Source organism: Pyrus communis, chromosome 9 (genome assembly GCF_041283825.1).
Source record: "Pyrus communis isolate YQ-2024b chromosome 9, ASM4128382v1, whole genome shotgun sequence".
Classification (NCBI taxonomy): Eukaryota; Viridiplantae; Streptophyta; class Magnoliopsida; order Rosales; family Rosaceae; genus Pyrus; species Pyrus communis.
Window position 1 is genome coordinate 1,927,132 of NC_142573.1, and position 17,522 is coordinate 1,944,653.

Below are 17,522 nucleotides of genomic sequence, written 5' to 3' on the forward strand. Positions count from 1 at the left end.
ACTGTGCATGAAGCTTCCAGTATTAAGAAAAGTTGACCCTGAGTCCTCTTCCCAATTCCAGACAGCTTCTTCATCAAATACAATGTCTCTTGACAAGAACAGCTTCTTAGATAATGGATCAAATACCCTATACCCCTTCTCACAAGTTGCATATCCCACAAATACTCCTTTTAGGCTTTTTGGTTCAAGTTTATGTCTCTGTTCACTTGGAACATGAACATAACACAGAGATCCAAATACTCTCAGATGAGCTATTCCTGGCTTTCTACCAGAATAAGCTTCAAAAGGTGTGATGTTGTTTAAAGCCTTTGTGGGGCATCTATTCAGAATATATACAGATGTATGCACAGCTTCTGCCCAGAGAGAGTATGGCATCCTCTTCTCATGCAACATAGATTTCGCCATTTCAATCACTGTTCTGTTCTTTCTTTCCACTACTCCATTTTGTTGTGGAGTATATGCAAGAGTAAACTGTCTTTGTAATCCTTCTTTTTCACAGAACTGATCAAATTCTGCAAACTTGAACTCCCCTCCTCTGTCACTTCTCAATGTCTTAATCTTGAAACCACTTTGTAATTCTGCCATAGCTTTGAATTTCTTAAAGCAGTTGAACGCATCTGACTTATATCTCAAGAAATAGACCCAAACCATTCTGGTAAAATCATCTATCAGCAGCATGAAATACTTATTTCCAGCAATTGACTCAGTCTTCATAGGTCCACACAAATCGACATGAATCAATTCAAGTGGAGCAGTTGCTCTATACACTTGATTTCTAGGGAATTCTTCTCTGTGCTGTTTACCAAATTGGCATCCTTCACAGACTCCATTGTAATCTGCAAGCTGTGGCAAACCATGTACCATTTCCTTGTCTCTCTATTGTTTGAGACCACCAAAATGTAGATGTCCAAATCTCCTGTGCCAAATCTCAGTGGAGTGAGTAACACTTGCTTTCAGTACCATTTGATTCTCAGAGAACAAAGTCAGTGGATAACACCTATTCACTTTCTTTTTCACTCTCATAACCAAGCATTCTAGTGATGGACCATCATACACATTGCACATTCCACCTCCAAACACCAAGAAGTATCCATGTTCATCCATCTGACCAACACTGAGTAAGTTCTCCTTTAACCCGGGAAGATACATTACTTCTCTAACATATTTTCTCCCTTTATTTGTATCAATAACTAAAGATCCCATTCCTGCAACATTCACAAGATCTCCAGTTGGCATTTGGACTTTACCAGCTACATTGGTTCTAACCTCAATAAGCAAATCTACATTTCCTGTCATATGATTGCTACAACCACTGTCTATATACCACTCTCCATTCACCTTTGGTTCTGTGACAGTGTTGTTTGCATAAAACAGATTTCCTGTCATCTCCAGTTGACTTGCATTATTTGCCTTTTGCACTGACCTGCCTACATTACACTCCCTAGCCCAATGCCCAAATTTATCACAGTTGAAACACTTTGGTTTCCCTTTGTATCTACACTCACCAAAGTGATACTTAGAACACACTTTGCACTGAGGCTTTGCAACCTCCTGACCCACTGACTGAGATGCATTTGCACTCTGATAATTGTGCAGAGGAGATTTCTGCTGAAATTTGGGTTTTGATTCCCATTTCTTGCCTTTAGAATTCCAATTTCTCTGAGTTCTAGATGAACTCGAATGACCACCACTCTTGTTCTGCTCCTTTGGATTCACAGAGAGTGAAGAGAATGCTCTCTCATTTGCATCAACCATATGCAAATCGAACCGTTGTTCTTGACTTTTTAAGATTGCAACTACTTCCTGCAATTCTACAGTCTTTAGACACTTTGTATTTTCTATAACCAAACAGATAGAATCATAAGGTTTGCTAAGACTGATCAGGACCTTCTGCACTAGTCTCTCATTTGACAAAGATTCACCAAATGTTCTCATCTGATTGATTAGATCATTCAACCGTGTAAGATAGCTAGACAAAGACTCATCATCTCGCATCCTAGCATATTCAAATTCTCTTCTAAGATTCTGCAATTTCACAGATCGTACCTGATCACCACCATGATACTCTCCATACAACAAATCTCATGCCATCTTCGCTGACTCGGCATTGGCGATTCGAGGGAAGATTTGATCCGAGACTGCATTCTGAATGATTCCCAAAGCCTTTGCGTCTTGCATCAACACAGCTGACATTTCTTCATCTCCATCATCCTCCGACGATCCTTCAGACTTCTTCTTCTTCTTCGAATCAGACGTTTTAACTCCTTTCTCCACCAGATTCCACAACCCATGTGATTTGAAGATTGTCACCATTTTGATTCTCCAGAACTCGTAGTTCTCACCGGAGAAGATTGGAGTCCTCACTTCCGAGCCTCCAGATCCAGACATGGTTTTGATCTGAATCGACAACCTTCACAGAGTTTCAAGAGAGCTTCGATTGAGCTCGATAACTTCACAGATTTACGCCCAGATTGTTAAATCCAACCTGGCTCTGAGGCCATGTTAGTGTTTCTGGAATCAATGAGTGTTTTGATGTAGATGGAGCTGAACAGAAAGAACAAACGATGAACAAAAGACTGGAGGAAACGAATGGTTTCGAGTTCTTCTTCTCTGCAGAAAGTTTGCAGAGGAATAATTCTTTTCTATTTAGAAAGGAGCACTAACGTGCTTTACATTAACTGAAGGTCCTTAACTTGGGACCACATAAACCTCTACATTTCATCCTAGACACACATCTTTCTAATTTCATGGATCTAACAACACATGGCACTCATGGCCCTTTTACAAAACTAGACATTTACACTTTGCCTCATTCTGCACAAGTGAATACACCAATTTAAACAAAAACTTATTCTAAAAACTTTTCAGCTCAAATACTTATAATTCAACAGGAAGGACCAAAGTGAAGAGTTATTTCAATCTCAAAAGACCATTTTGACTAAAATACCTTACTTTATATATGTTCATACCGTATCATATATAGACTTAGCTTAGATTGTATCTTTAACTTGTTTGTGGTCTCTCTTTTTGCATAGGTTTAATCAAGTCTGTTGGGAAAGAATGTTTAAGATAACAAACTTTTAAAGTTGCGTGAAGTGGTGAAAGTCTCTTTCATGATTAGCTACCATCATCATCATATGATAAGAATGCTTATGTCAATCAAATAGCCTAGGGGAAATCCCGAAGTGGAGGAGGAATGCTTGAGAATTTCAGTGGCCGATTTGCAGAAGTCTTTTTAGCCAAAATGATTTTTTAGATTAGCATAACTTTCTTACTTTTGGCTTTGAGATTTACTTAATTACTTTAGTTATTCATTTCCGTCTTGATTATATCTTCAGTTATCCCATTACTCAGAAACTCGGCAGAAATCTTGCTCCAATGAATTCCCAGAGCACACGAGCAGGATTTGAGAAAAGCTGTTATCGAGGTTAAGAAGATAGGGGGATTTCTGGCATTCGAAACTGGCATGCACGTATGGAGTTCCACAAACTCAGACGTAGTGGGGACTCTCCATCTTCATGTTTCGACAGAAACTGACAAGGCTGCTGCAAAACACAGGTCTCACATGTACTACACGAAGCTAGAGTCAAGGATATAACATTGCAGTTGGAATGCATTGGGTCATAGCGTTAGAACTTTTGACAATTTTCATCCCTTGACAGAATTGACAGTGACATTGTAGCCCATTTATTGTGGACTCGATGCGATTAAGGACCCTGTTGGCGGTTCCAGATGGGTTCTCCGGCTCCTCTTTCGCCATCGTTCAGGACTTCTTTGTGTACATCTTGAAGCTGAGAAATAGATTTTGCCAAACATTATAAAGTTTATGATACCAGATGTTTTTCTGCTTGAAGATGGGCATGAATCTTTCCCTCTTGTCATGAGAAGTGGCAGCTCATGTTTGTGTGGCTAATGAATGTAATTGTGTTTGGACAAGTCAAGAAACATGCAAAGGGCAATAGTTGTGTTGGGTAGATTGGATGTTTGTAAACTTCTTTTAGCAGGCAATACAATATAATGTAGTTTGTAGTTCATGTTCGAGCGATATTTTGATATAATTTATATGTTCTAGGGATATTATGATATAAATTATATTACGAGAGAAATTCGAGTGTGAGATTATGTTTTAGCTAATTGGCTTACGTTCAATTCGCCTTACTTTAACTCTATAACAAGAATTTGTTGGAAAACTAGGAGTATATAATATTAACAAGTTTCCTAGATTACTAAACAGAGGTTAACATGATACCTGAGGCAGCCATGTTTTTGGTTGAAAAATGTAATTCTTCTACTTGTTTAAGATCTTATGTTCCAAAGGTGATAGAACCCTCGAATCTCAAAACAACTCTTCACAAGTAGGGAATTGGATTATATAGACACAGGCTTCATCTAATTTCCATCTATCGTGGAAATTAGTTACCTACCGTTGCCAACAGTTTTCACCAAGTAATGGATAAGCAGTTATCATTTGCTGCATGTTATCCACATATCCTTGCGTATAGGAAGCAGTTTTTCCACGTGTGCAACTTACATCAGATTGTATTGTTACCAAAAATATTTCATTCTTCACTAAATGATAGTTTAGTCCAATTAAGTTTCTAATAGAATTATCACTGATACACTAGACAGTTGATAATGATTATGTACATTTCAAACTACTTTAATCTATATGGATAGAGAGACTTGAACAAGTGAAATTATATATTTTTGACAAAGAATAATATTATTTACACAACTATTTTTATCTTCCACACATTCATGATATATTAATTTTTTGTTATTAATTTATTAAATTCATTCGATTCGACGATCGAAAATTTAACAGATTAAGTGTGAACTAAAAAAACTGCGTGGATAGAGTGACGAACGACGTCGTAGATGGTGTCGAGTTCAAGTAATATTCTCCCTTGGGATCCGATTTTAGCAAAATATTGATTAGGTCCAGGTCTCACCACAGAAGCCAAAAGTCAGCAAAAGTGCGTTAGTAACGAACTCTCTTCTCCTCCAAAGGTTCAAACTTTGAGCTTGTCTCCGAGGAGCTGAGATCTCCAGCCCAGCTCAAGATCTAGGGTTTCCGTTTCAGTCATGGAGGAGAAGGTAGTCGCTGTAATCATGGTGGGCGGGCCTACCAAAGGTACTAATCTTCGTACAATTCATAATCTTTTCCTTCAATTTTTGTGATTTTTTTGTGTTTGCTTTTCTGGGCAGGGACTAGGTTTCGGCCTCTGTCATTCAACACCCCGAAACCGCTGTTCCCATTGGCTGGGCAGGCTATGGTGTACCACCCCATTTCAGCTTGTAAAAAGGTTAGCTTTTGGCTTCTGGCTTTTAGCTTTTGGATTTTGGCTTTTCAACCTTTAACCAAAATCCCATTAAAGAATTTTGATTTCGAACTAAGTAGCAAGATTTGAATGCTTGATTTTATGCTACAGATACCCAATTTAGCACAAATCTATTTGGTTGGATTCTATGAAGAGAAAGAATTTGCACTGTACGTGTCTTCCATTTCCAATGAGCTCAGAGTGCCAGTGAGGTACTTGAGAGAGGACAAACCGCACGGCTCGGCCGGCGGACTGTATTACTACAGGGATATCATCATGGAAGACAGCCCGGTTCGAATTCTATGCTTAATTCTCGTTTGTTTCCGTTTTCCACTGCTATGTTTGTAATAAGATTTTGCTTAATTCAATGTTGTGTTTTGTGTCTGTGGAACAGTCGCACATCTTTTTGCTGAATTGTGATGTTTGCTGCAGTTTTCCGCTTGCAGACATGCTTGGTGAGTTTTGTGTTCCGTATTCATGTATGTTAATTGGAAGTTTATTGCGTGGAATTGTTGATAAGATTTCAAAAAATTAATTCCTTTTATTGCTTCTTGTTGTTCGTCGTTGCAGAGGCTCATAAAGAATATAAGGGGATGGGTACAATGTTAGTAATTAAGGTTAGTTTGTTGACAGACGGCTTGAATTATTGAATAATGTTGCAACTCTGCTCCATATTGCTGATGCTCTTTCCTCTTGTTTTTTCGTCATTCTATTCTTCGTTTTTTGGTTCATCTGTAGGTTTCTGCTGAATCTGCAAACCAGTTTGGGGAGTTGGTTGCTGATCCTGCCACCAAAGAACTATTGCATTATACTGAGAAGCCAGAGACTTTTGTATGTAAACGATGCAGTTAATGTTCAGAAATTGTTCATTTAGTTGGTGTTTGATGATCTCAATTCTTTGTTTTATTTGCTTGTTCCCGGCCACATTTTGTAAGGGTTATCTATTTTCTAAATGCAGGTGAGTGATTTGATCAATTGTGGTGTATATGTATTTACTCCAGATATCTTTTCTGCCATTCAAGAAGTCTCCAGTCACCGAGAAGGCAGAGGTTGGTCCTTTTCTCTACTGGCATTATAGTTGTGGATTGGTTTGCACTTGGGATCAAATTCTGGCTCTAAAGATGTTTTGTTACTTGATTTGTAATTATTGAGAACAAATTTGGCCTCAACACGTATTGCTATTCCTATTTTCTTTTACCCCTATGAAGTGAATGAATCATTTGCTACTCCATAGAATATTCAAAATTAAGTCATGAAGCTTGGATCATGATGCAAATGAATAGCCGTCCAGCATTCCTAGACGTCTGTCTGTATCTGAAGAATGAACTTATAGCTATTTCTCATTTGAATTCCCTGGTTTCGGTCTTCTGGGGGTCTGACTTTGTATTTGACAATTGCAGCTAATTTACGTCGTGTTTCCAGCTTTGAAGCCCTCCAGTCCGCAACAAGGTTGACATCTTTATCCTGGTTGCATACTTATACTTTGAATAATGAACTTATAGCGATTTCTCATTTAAATTCCCTGGTTTCACTTGGGAAGTGCTTACCACTTGTCCTGATCGTATCCATTGTGAATACCCGTTTAAAAGCTAAGATCTTTTTGTGTTAGTACTTAGTACTAGAAGAAGGAACTGTTGTTTGGAATGTCATGTCTTGTGGCATGAACGCAGTATAACGTGCATTTAGAAATAGAGTTGTAACTGGTTTAAATTTAGTGTGTGCCACTTTTAATGTTGATTTACACTCCACAGGACTCTTCCTACAGATTTTGTTAGATTGGATCAAGATATTTTGTCACCTCTTGCTGGAAAGAAGAAACTGTATACATATGAGACCATGGATTTTTGGGAACAGATCAAGACTCCTGGGTAGCCTAATTTATCCTAATAGCTTCATTTATTTTTCCTTTTCCCTTAATCTTTACTATCATTTGCCTTATACTAATCTTTGTTTTCTGTTACAGAATGTCTTTAAAATGTTCGGGTCTGTATCTTTCTCAATTCCAAATTAACTCCGAACACCTTTTAGCTAGTGGAGATGGTACCAAGAATGCTAGAATTGTTGGTAATGTTTATGTTCATCCATCGGCAAAAGTACATCCAACTTCTAAGGTAAGTTCACTTTCATCTCATCTTCTACTAATATACATGTACCCCATTTTGTTCTGTTCTTATTTGCGGTTGCATGTATAAATTGTACATGAATATTGAACGGTGTAGGATGGTGAATATAGTGGAGGCAGTAGTCATTACTGACACTCTGAATTAGAGCTTCCTTCTTCTGCATTTCCTTCTAAAGTGCGAGTTACTTTTGTGCACAGATTGGTCCCGATGTGTCTCTTTCAGCAAATGTTCGTGTAGGGGCAGGAGTAAGGCTTATAAATTGCATTGTCTTGGATGACGTGGAAATCAAGGTATTGAAGTTGGTATATCGATGGATAAACAAGAACTATAGTGTATTGGGAACGCTTTAGTGAATTTATCCAAACTTCATTGTTCTATTTCATGACAGGAAAATGCAGTCGTTATAAATGCTATTGTTGGATGGAAGTCATCTATTGGAAAATGGTCACGTGTCCAGGCAAGTCTAGCTATGTAGTTGCACGATAAGGAAAACTCACAAACTTTAGCGAATGCAACTAGTAACTTACCGTTTCTGTTAAGTTATAGATTTCTATAAACTTGTACAGCTTGCTTGTCATTCTTGTGGCTAACTAAGAACTTAATTTACTGGCTTAGGCTGACGGAGACTACAGCGCAAAGCTTGGAATTACCATCCTCGGTATGGTGCCTGGTTTCTCATTTCTTTCGTATATGAATTTGATGCTGTTGAATGCGCAAGGATATTTTTCAATGCATTTGACCGATTTGAAGAGCCCTCTCGTTTTCTTTTCGCAGGAGAAGAGGTGACAGTTGAAGACGAAGTTGTGGTGATCAACAGCATCGTTCTCCCAAATAAGACTCTTAACGTTAGCGTACAGGAGGAAATCATTTTATGATATTCAAGAGAGAGCTTGCTTCCTGGTTTTTGCTCGCCGCTCGTGTTCATGCCGGTATTTTTGTTTAATTATTTTGGTTGACCAGCGTATTGTATAATTGAGCTACGCAAGAACAGCTACGTAACATTTTTGTTTCGACGAAGAATGCATTTGTATCAGATGTGTAAAAGTTTATTTGTTTACGAAGGACAGTCTCAAATGTGCCAGAAAGCGTTTATGTGGAAATGAAATCGAACTTGAGACCTCGAGTTAATACTTTTTCTAGTACCTAATTTTCTCATTATATGTAAGAGTAAATTGTAACAATGGTTCCTCAACTTTAACTCAATTAGAGCAATGAATCTTCAACTAAAAATCTATTAGCATTGGTTCATCAACTCATTAAAACGTCGTGCTATAGTTTCTCAACTAAAAATTCATTACTAATGGTCCCTCAACTTTAATCCAATTGGAGAAATGGTTCTTCAACTATAACCCAATTGTAGCAATGGTCATTCTAACATAACTCATTTTGACGAAAATGACCATAGCTACACGTTTTGATGAGTTGAAGGATCAATGATAATGTATTTTTAGTTGAGGGATCATTGCTCCAATTTGATTAAAGTTGCGTAACCATTGCTACAATTTACTCTATATATAATATATCAGAGAAAATTGGCTTTTTAGCAAAAATGATACATGAAATTGACATGATTTCTCACTTTAGATCATGAGATTTGAAATTGATAGAAGTGATCTCTGAGTTTGAACATCGTTAATTATTTTAGTCTTTTATATAAAAGAATTTCCTTGAATAAGGATAAAATACCAAAAATACTTTGAATTTTTGCCAAATCATTTTAGCCAATTGTATACTAAATTAGGTTATTTTTGTCATTTTAGTCCTTATTTAACACCGATTTTTTGCAAAATGACCTAAATGATTGATGATGGATAAACTCAAACAACTTTTATCGAATTCAAATATCAAAGATCAAAGTGAGAAGGTAAACCAATCTCATAATTTTAGCTAAAAAGTCAAGAAAAATACAGAAGTCAATAGTGTTGAAGAGAAAAGTCCAATAATCCGACCGATCCGATTGGTATTGCCGTATTGGTCCCGTCGTCGCTACACAAACCAAAACCTCACTACTACAAACAAACTAAAAACTCTCCGCCGCGGGGCCCCACCCACCGTCAGCAAGCAAACGACCGACTGTAAAGTCTGTCTCCTCCTCTTCCTCCTTCCCTTCGATCTCATTTCGCCCAAAGCAAAACAAACGACAATGGCTTTCTCATCGTACATCGGCAGCACCCGCCGCGGCGGCTGGGCCAACTCCCTCCTCCCCTCCTCCTCCGCTTCCAACCCCAAATCCAAGCTCACTAGAAAGCCCCGCAGGCGATTATTCCTCCGCGACTTCATCTTCGCAAACTTCTTCATCATCGGCCTCTCGATCTCCCTCTTCCTATTTCTCATCGTCATCCTCCGCTACGGCGTCCCCACACCCCTCTCCACCCACTTCAAATCCAAATCCTCCACCCGCTTCTCCAAGCCCCGAAAGCCCATCTCCCGCAAACCCGTCTCGGCCGCCGATTCGGGATCCGCCGCCGCTGCAGGGGCCACCGTTGACATCACCACCAAGGAGCTGTACGACAAGATTGAATTCTCGGATGTGGACGGCGGGCCGTGGAAGCAGGGGTGGCGGGTGAGCTACAAAGGGGACGAGTGGGACTCTGAGAAATTGAAGGTGTTTGTGGTGCCCCATTCGCATAACGATCCCGGCTGGAAGCTCACCGTCGAAGAGTACTACGATAGGCAATCCAGGCATATTCTCGACACCATTGTCGATACGCTTTCTAAGGTGAGCAAAAGATTCAAACTTTTAATTGGGTTTTGCTTGAGCTTAAATTTTGCTCATTTGGGTTAAATTTTCTTGTTTTATATGATTAGTGCATGGAGTTCATATGTTGATTGAGTTCATATGTTGATTGTTTTAATTAACTACATATAATTTTGGTTTTTCTGTTCTGTTGAGGTTTTTCTGTTTTCGAAACTTTCCGAGATTGTGTGTGATTCAATTGAGTGGATTTTTCCTGGATGTGTAGGATTCTCGGCGCAAGTTTATATGGGAAGAGATGTCTTATCTCGAAAGATGGTGGAGGGACTCCTCTGATCTCAAAAGGGAGTCATTCACAAATTTGGTGAAGAATGGTCAGCTAGAAATTGTTGGAGGTGGCTGGGTAATGAACGATGAGGTAATATTCATATATGTAAGCTTTTGTTTAACTGAATGCTTGTTTTTACCGGTATAGCATATGCTTAGACTACTCTTAGATCTACGTTGATTTTTTAACCAATGCGTTCGTGTTGTTGAAGCTTAATAGATTGGTTCTTCTTCTTGGTGCAGGCTAATTCACATTATTATGCCATAATTGAGCAGGTACATTATATTAAATTTTTTATATTGTTCTTTGTTAAGATTTTATGCATCTTTTATGCTGCTGAAATGCTTCTTAAATCTTTTGGCAATTGATGTATCAGATGACAGAAGGAAATATGTGGTTGAATGAAACTGTTGGGGTTGTTCCTAAAAATGCATGGGCGATAGATCCGTTTGGATACTCACCTACCATGGCATATCTTCTCCGTCGCATGGGTTTTGAAAATATGCTTATTCAGAGGACCCATTATGAGCTGAAGAAGGAACTTGCACTGCATAAAAATTTGGAGTATATATGGCGTCAGAGCTGGGATGTGGATGAAACTACCGATATTTTTGTCCATATGATGCCCTTTTATTCTTATGATATTCCACATACTTGTGGGCCAGAGCCTGCCATTTGTTGTCAGTTTGACTTTGCTCGAATGCGTGGCTTTGCTTATGAACTCTGTCCGTGGGGAGACAATCCGGTAGAGACCAACCAGGAAAATGTTCAGGAGCGGGCACTTATTCTACTGGATCAATATAAGAAGAAATCAACACTGTACAGGACAAATACACTTCTTATTCCTCTTGGAGATGATTTCCGCTACATAAGCATCGATGAAGCTGAAGCTCAGTTTAGGAACTACCAAATGTTGTTTGACTATATCAATTCTAATCCCAGTTTAAACACAGAGGTCAAGTTTGGAACTTTGGAAGATTACTTTTGGACCCTTCGTGAGGAGGCTGAAAGAATAAATCATTCACTTCCTGGTGAGATTGGTTCCGGTCAGGTTGGGGGTTTTCCTTCTTTGTCAGGTGACTTCTTCACTTATGCTGATAGGCAACAGGACTATTGGAGTGGCTATTATGTTTCCAGGCCTTTCTTCAAGGCTGTTGATCGAGTACTTGAGCAAACACTTCGTACCACAGATATTATGATGGCTTTCCTGCTTGGGTACTGCGAGAGAGCACAATGTGAAAAGTTGCCCATGGGGTTCTCCTACAAGTTGGCTGCTGCCAGGAGGAACTTGGCTCTTTTCCAGCATCATGATGGTGTGACTGGTACTGCTAAAGATCATGTGGTCCTGGACTATGGGACTCGGATGCACACATCTTTGCAGGACTTGCAGATTTTCATGTCTAAAGCTATTGAAGTACTGCTTGGAATACGCCATGAGAAAAATGACAATAACCCTTCTCAGTTTGAGCCAGAACAGGTCAGATCTAAATATGATGTTCAGCCTGTCCATAGAGCAATCATGGCCCGTGAAGGAACTAGACAATCAGTGGTGTTTTTTAATCCTTTGGAGCAGACAAGAGAAGAGGTTGTGATGGTTATTGTTAACCGTCCAGATGTTACTGTTCTGGACTCAAACTCGACATGTGTTCAAAGCCAAATATCTCCTGAGCTGCAGCATGATAAAAGCAAAATATTTACTGGAAGGCATCGTGTTTACTGGCAGGTTTCTGTTCCCGCCTTGGGGTTGCAAACATATTACATTGCTAACGGGTTGCATGGATGTGAAAAGGCCAAACCAGCAAAACTAAGATTCTTCTCAAAGTCTGGTTCTTTATCTTGCCCCACTCCATATGCATGCTCAAAAGCAGACGCTGATGTGGCTGAAATCCAGAACAGGCACCAAATACTCACCTTTGATGTGAAGCATGGTCTGTTGCAGAAAGTCAGCCATAAGAATGGTTCCCAAAATGTTGTGGGTGAAGAAATAGCTATGTACTCTAGTATGGGAAGTGGAGCCTACCTATTTAAACCCAACGGTGATGCACAGCTTATCATTGAAGAAGGTGGGCAGTTGGTGATCTCTGAGGGCCCTTTGGTGCAGGAAGTATACTCTTATCCAAGGACCGAATGGGAAAAGAGCCCCATTTCTCATAGCACTCGTGTCTACAATGGAGAGAATACCGTACAGGAATTTCTCATCGAGAAGGAGTATCATGTTGAGCTTCTTGGTCAGGAGTTCGATGACAAGGAGTTGATAGTTAGATATAAAACAGATGTTGATAACAAAAGAATATTCTTTTCTGATTTAAATGGCTTTCAGATGAGCCGGAGAGAAACCTATGATAAAATCCCAGTTCAGGGCAATTACTACCCTATGCCTTCTCTTGCATTCATGCAGGGGTCTGCTGGTCAGCGGTTTTCGGTCCATTCCCGGCAGTCATTGGGTGTGGCAAGTCTTAAAAATGGATGGTTGGAGATTATGCTTGACCGTCGTTTGGTAAGAGATGATGGACGAGGTCTTGGACAAGGAGTGATGGACAACCGCGCAATGAATGTAATCTTCCACATTGTTGTGGAGTCTAAAATTTCAGCCACATCAAACCCGGTTTCCAACTCATTGCCCTTAAATCCCTCGCTTCTTTCTCACCGCATCAGTGCTCACCTGAACTATCCGTTGCATGCATTCATTGCCAAGAAGCCAGAGGACTTATCAGTGCAGCCAACCCCAAGATCTTTCTCCCCCTTAGCCGCTCCCTTACCATGTGATCTGCATATTGTAAGTTTTAAGGTTCCCCAACCTCTAAAATACACTCAGCAACCTCTCGAAGATTCTAGGTTTGCCCTAATTTTACAGAGACAGAACTGGGACTCTTCATATTGTAGGAAGGGCAGATCAGGTTGCACTAGATTTGCTGATGAGAATGTGAATCTCTTTTACATGTTCAAGGACCTTATGGTATTGAATGCAAGAGTTACTTCCTTAAATCTTTTACATGAGGACATGGATATGCTTGGGTATACTGAGCAATTTGGAGATCTTGCTCAAGATGGACACGTTCTCATCTCACCAATGGAAATACAGGCTTACAAGTTGGAATTGCGGCCGCCCAAATGAATGTACTAGCGACTGGTTTCTTACTGTATTCTCCTTGTTGCTTCTTCAGCAGGGTTTATAGCTAAGAGCTATGACGCATCCTTATCTCTCCCGTAGAAATGCAGGCATACAAGTTCAAGTTACTACCACACAGGCAAGGGTACTAGTGACTGATTTCATTACCGCATTCTCATGGACGCTTCGTCAATGGGGTTAGTAGCAAATTACAATGGTTTCTCACATCCCGCTATCAGCCTGATGAAAGTGGGAACCATATATATGATGCTACTTCAATACATGTTGCCAAGTCAGGGCATAGACAATTAGTAGAGTAGCGATACAGTCGAAGCAGTCATCCACGGTTGCCCCTGCTAGCAAGTCGATTGATAGACTTGCCTTCGGGATTCTTTTTGTTGTAAAACTGCTGATGACAATTATGTATGAGATTAGGACTAGTATTTGTGTTCAAAATGATAGTGAGGTAAGTGGCGATGTTTGGATTTTGTTTCAGGTATCATTTTGCTTGTAATGGTTCGCATCCATGAAATAGAGGGCTTTTTTTTTTTTTTTTTCAAGTTTGCACCTGTAGTTAATTCTTATCTCTGTGAATAGAGGGCTAATTTGTTGTCTAAGTACATCCATCCAAGAGATTCTTAGGTATGATCACCCGGGCCATGTCACCTGTCCGTCGAAAGCCAACAACTCTGGTTCGAGCACCAGGACACAGTGGTAAGTAGGGTCGGAATGTATGGGTTGGTCTTGAGTGAGGTTTTGTGCGTGGAGGGATGAGGCCGTTAAGAAGGCCAAACCCTAGAATTTCTCTCGCTTAAGTATCCATAGTAACAAGCGAAAAGGATCCTCGTCGGATCCTTTTTATCGAGATCCTGGGGATCCTGTGATCGTAACCGTTTATCGTACATTGTGCCGTCAGTTTTCATTAGGTACTATTTATATTTAATTTAAATTTTGAAATAATTTCTAACCACACGATATACAGTGAACGGTCATGATCACGGGATTCCAAGAAAAGGATCCGGCGAGGATTCTTTTCCAGTAACAAATGCCAAACATCTTTTGGACACTTGGCAAGACACACGACTTGACAAACATCTATTGAACGATCAACTGGGCCAACTGGCTGGCTATGCATATTAGGAGAAGCCCATATCCAAATCAAGGCCCATGTGCCTAAACATTCCCTAAGAAACACACGCATGCTCTGAAGCTGCTGAAGCCTGAAAGTTAGCGACTCTCTCTCCTCTCGCACAAAGATAAGCGCCTTCTCTCAACTGAAGAAATTTTGGTTCTCCGATCAGGGACCTCCGCCGCGTCCTCTCTCACTCTCTCTTCCTCTCAGAGGTCAGTCGCTCCTCCGCCGTGGTTTTTGTTTATATTTCCGATGTAAAATCAGTTCAATTTCTGGCACGATATTTTCAGATCTATCACACTTTATTTCTAGATCTTCCCTTGCGGAGCTTCTGAAATCAAAATTTCTGGAATTATTATTTTTCGGCTGCAATTAATCTGAAATTATGATTGATTTCGTTTTATTGGTATGAACATTCAAATTTAATTATGGGTTTCTATAGCGAATTATTTTTTCTCCTGTGATCTGTTAGATCTTCAACCTGCTGTAAGAGGAATTTCTCGGAAAATGATATTTTTATTGTGAATTTGTTTATTTCAATTTCTCGTTGTTTGTGATATAATTTGCCTATAGAAATTATCTGAATTGCAATAATTTGGGAATTTAGTTATTGAATATTAGACTTGAATTTTGATATGAAGAACATTGTAATCCAGAGGAAGCATAAAGGAGACAAATTCAGGAAATTGAAGGAAAGGTGATTTGGGGACATTTAGAATATAAATTGGTAACGATGCCTGCACAGAAGATCGAAACGGGTCACCAGGACACTGTCCACGATGTAGCCATGGATTACTACGGAAAGCGGCTAGCAACAGCTTCGTCTGATGCCACCATTAAGATAATTGGTGTTGGAAACGCTTCACAGCACCTAGCTACATTGTCAGCTCATAGCGGCCCTGTTTGGGAGGTAGCTTGGGCGCATCCCAAGTTCGGGTCGATCCTTGCTTCCTGTTCTTACGATGGACAGGTGATCATCTGGAAGGAGGGTAATCCGAATGAGTGGCAACAGGCTCATGTGTTTAATGACCACAAGTCGTCAGTAAATTCCATTTCTTGGGCACCTCACGAACTTGGTCTAATCTTAGCTTGCGGTTCTTCTGATGGGAATATATCGGTTTTCACTGCCAGGGCCGATGGTGGTTGGGACACCACAAAGATAGATCAAGCCCACCCTGTTGGAGTAACCTCAGTTTCATGGGCCCCAGCAATGGCTCCTGGCGCTCTAGTAGGATCTGGTCTGCTTGATCCCGTACATAAGCTGGCATCCGGTGGGTGTGATAATACTGTGAAGGTGTGGAAGCTGTACAATGGGATTTGGAAGATGGATTGCTTTCCGGCCCTTCAAATGCACAGTGATTGGGTGAGAGATGTAGCCTGGGCACCCAACTTGGGACTCCCAAAGTCCACAATCGCAAGTGCTTCACAGGATGGAACAGTGGTGATTTGGACTGTGGCTAAGGAAGGCGAGCAATGGGAGGGGAAGGTTTTGAAGGATTTCAAGACCCCGGTCTGGAGGGTGTCATGGTCACTAACTGGAAATTTGCTGGCGGTAGCTGATGGGAATAACAATGTAACATTGTGGAAAGAATCTGTCGATGGCGAGTGGCAACAAGTAAGCACAGTCGAGCCATAGGTTTTTTGATCACCACTACTTCCAATTACTGTCTTAACGGTATTCTTCATGAACTAGAGTGATAGCGTCTTAGAACAGAATTATCTCGGTTTTATTTTCAATACTTTGCCTGTAACAGTTAGTGCTTTATCGAATTGGTTTTTTGCTTATTGTGGGATGAAGATTCAGGTTTCGTGTTGTAATCAGTTGGAGTTGTTCGATCGTATGTGTTTTCACTCCTTGTGTATCTGTTTCTGATTTACTTTTTTTAGGTCTTTTTTGCTGGTGAAATTGTAAAGGGTGTGCTATCCACACTCTTTTTTACTTTTCGCACACCTTTTGTTAATTTCTCTTTGTTGATCTTCTTCAATTTATTCGATCTGGTGGCCAAAAATTTAGACGAGTGTGTGAGAAGTAAACAGGGGTGTGTAGATATCACACTCCAATGGTAATAGTCATAAGTTGTACTACTCGTTGGTTTTGGACATGAATTCTCTCCGGATCCATTGGTCCTAATCCATCAAGTCACATCATCCAGGTTATTAAAATTTGATCCAACGGCTACAAACAAGGGCTCACTTTAAAAGTTATAATAATTTTAGCCGTTAGATCAAATTTTAATGGCTCGGATGATGTGACTTGATGAATTAGCTGTTAGATCAAATTTTAATGGTCCTGATGATGTGACTTGGTGAATTGGGACAATGAATCCGAAGAGGAACCATGCCCGTTGGTTTTCACTTGGTGGAAATGCTCAAGTGATGACCAAATTATGATATCTTAGCTAATGTTGCTTTTACCTGCGTGGCAAGATTTTTGTTAGTCTGGGAGTTAAAAAATGAGATGTGATTGGAACGTAAGAATGAATCGAGATCCCCTCTGGATCAGGAGCCGACGGATCAAATAATTCAGATTACTTATTTTAAATTGTATGGCCTTCATTACGATAGAGCCGACGGATCAAGTAATTCGGATCACTCATCTCAAAATTGTACGGCCTTCATTAGTCCATCTTGGTGACTTATTTCACAAAAACCAGGAGTACAAATCTCCTTCTTCCTCTTTTGAACGGTCCAAATTGAATTACGTGATCTGTCAGCTCACAAAAACCAAGAGTAAAAATCTCCCTCTTATTTTTTTGAACGGTTCGAATCGAATTATGTGATATGTCAACTCATGATCTCAATTACAAAGAATAA

The 17,522-nt window shown here is 39.9% G+C and overlaps 3 protein-coding genes across 3 annotated transcripts; all 3 read left to right on the forward strand.

Annotated features, from left to right (window-relative positions):
- Nucleotides 1-4,864: 4,864 nt before the first annotated feature.
- LOC137739557 (uncharacterized) lies at nucleotides 4,865-8,572 on the forward strand. Its single transcript, XM_068479167.2, has 14 exons — nucleotides 4,865-5,134; nucleotides 5,209-5,306; nucleotides 5,433-5,612; nucleotides 5,716-5,776; nucleotides 5,892-5,938; nucleotides 6,060-6,152; nucleotides 6,280-6,370; nucleotides 6,722-6,770; nucleotides 7,073-7,189; nucleotides 7,285-7,432; nucleotides 7,642-7,734; nucleotides 7,833-7,901; nucleotides 8,060-8,102; nucleotides 8,219-8,572. Exons 1-14 carry the CDS (start codon nucleotides 5,086-5,088, stop codon nucleotides 8,317-8,319), a joined length of 1,239 nt encoding a protein of 412 aa, XP_068335268.2. The 5' UTR covers nucleotides 4,865-5,085; the 3' UTR covers nucleotides 8,320-8,572.
- A 743-nt stretch (nucleotides 8,573-9,315) lies between these two features.
- On the forward strand, nucleotides 9,316-16,559 carry LOC137740124 (alpha-mannosidase 2). Its single transcript, XM_068479934.2, has 5 exons — nucleotides 9,316-10,163; nucleotides 10,408-10,557; nucleotides 10,710-10,742; nucleotides 10,844-14,920; nucleotides 15,365-16,559. Exons 1-4 carry the CDS (start codon nucleotides 9,588-9,590, stop codon nucleotides 13,580-13,582), a joined length of 3,498 nt encoding a protein of 1,165 aa, XP_068336035.2. The 5' UTR covers nucleotides 9,316-9,587; the 3' UTR covers nucleotides 13,583-14,920; nucleotides 15,365-16,559.
- On the forward strand, nucleotides 15,442-16,559 carry LOC137739347 (protein transport protein SEC13 homolog B). The gene has a single exon (XM_088699657.1). The coding sequence runs from the start codon at nucleotides 15,442-15,444 to the stop codon at nucleotides 16,342-16,344; it is 903 nt and encodes a 300-aa protein (XP_088555783.1). The 3' UTR covers nucleotides 16,345-16,559.
- Nucleotides 16,560-17,522: the final 963 nt, after the last annotated feature.

Coding starts and splice junctions, on each gene's coding strand:
- LOC137739557 (XM_068479167.2), top strand. CDS start 5,086: ATGGAGGAGAAGGTAGTCGCTGTAATCATGGTGGGCGGGCCTACCAAA. Junction 6,153..6,279: donor CTGAGAAGCCAGAGACTTTT/GTATGTAAACGA, acceptor TTCTAAATGCAG/GTGAGTGATTTGATCAATTG. Junction 7,190..7,284: donor GAACAGATCAAGACTCCTGG/GTAGCCTAATTT, acceptor TTTCTGTTACAG/AATGTCTTTAAAATGTTCGG.
- LOC137740124 (XM_068479934.2), top strand. CDS start 9,588: ATGGCTTTCTCATCGTACATCGGCAGCACCCGCCGCGGCGGCTGGGCC. Junction 10,164..10,407: donor TTGTCGATACGCTTTCTAAG/GTGAGCAAAAGA, acceptor CTGGATGTGTAG/GATTCTCGGCGCAAGTTTAT. Junction 10,558..10,709: donor GCTGGGTAATGAACGATGAG/GTAATATTCATA, acceptor TTCTTGGTGCAG/GCTAATTCACATTATTATGC.
- LOC137739347 (XM_088699657.1), top strand. CDS start 15,442: ATGCCTGCACAGAAGATCGAAACGGGTCACCAGGACACTGTCCACGAT.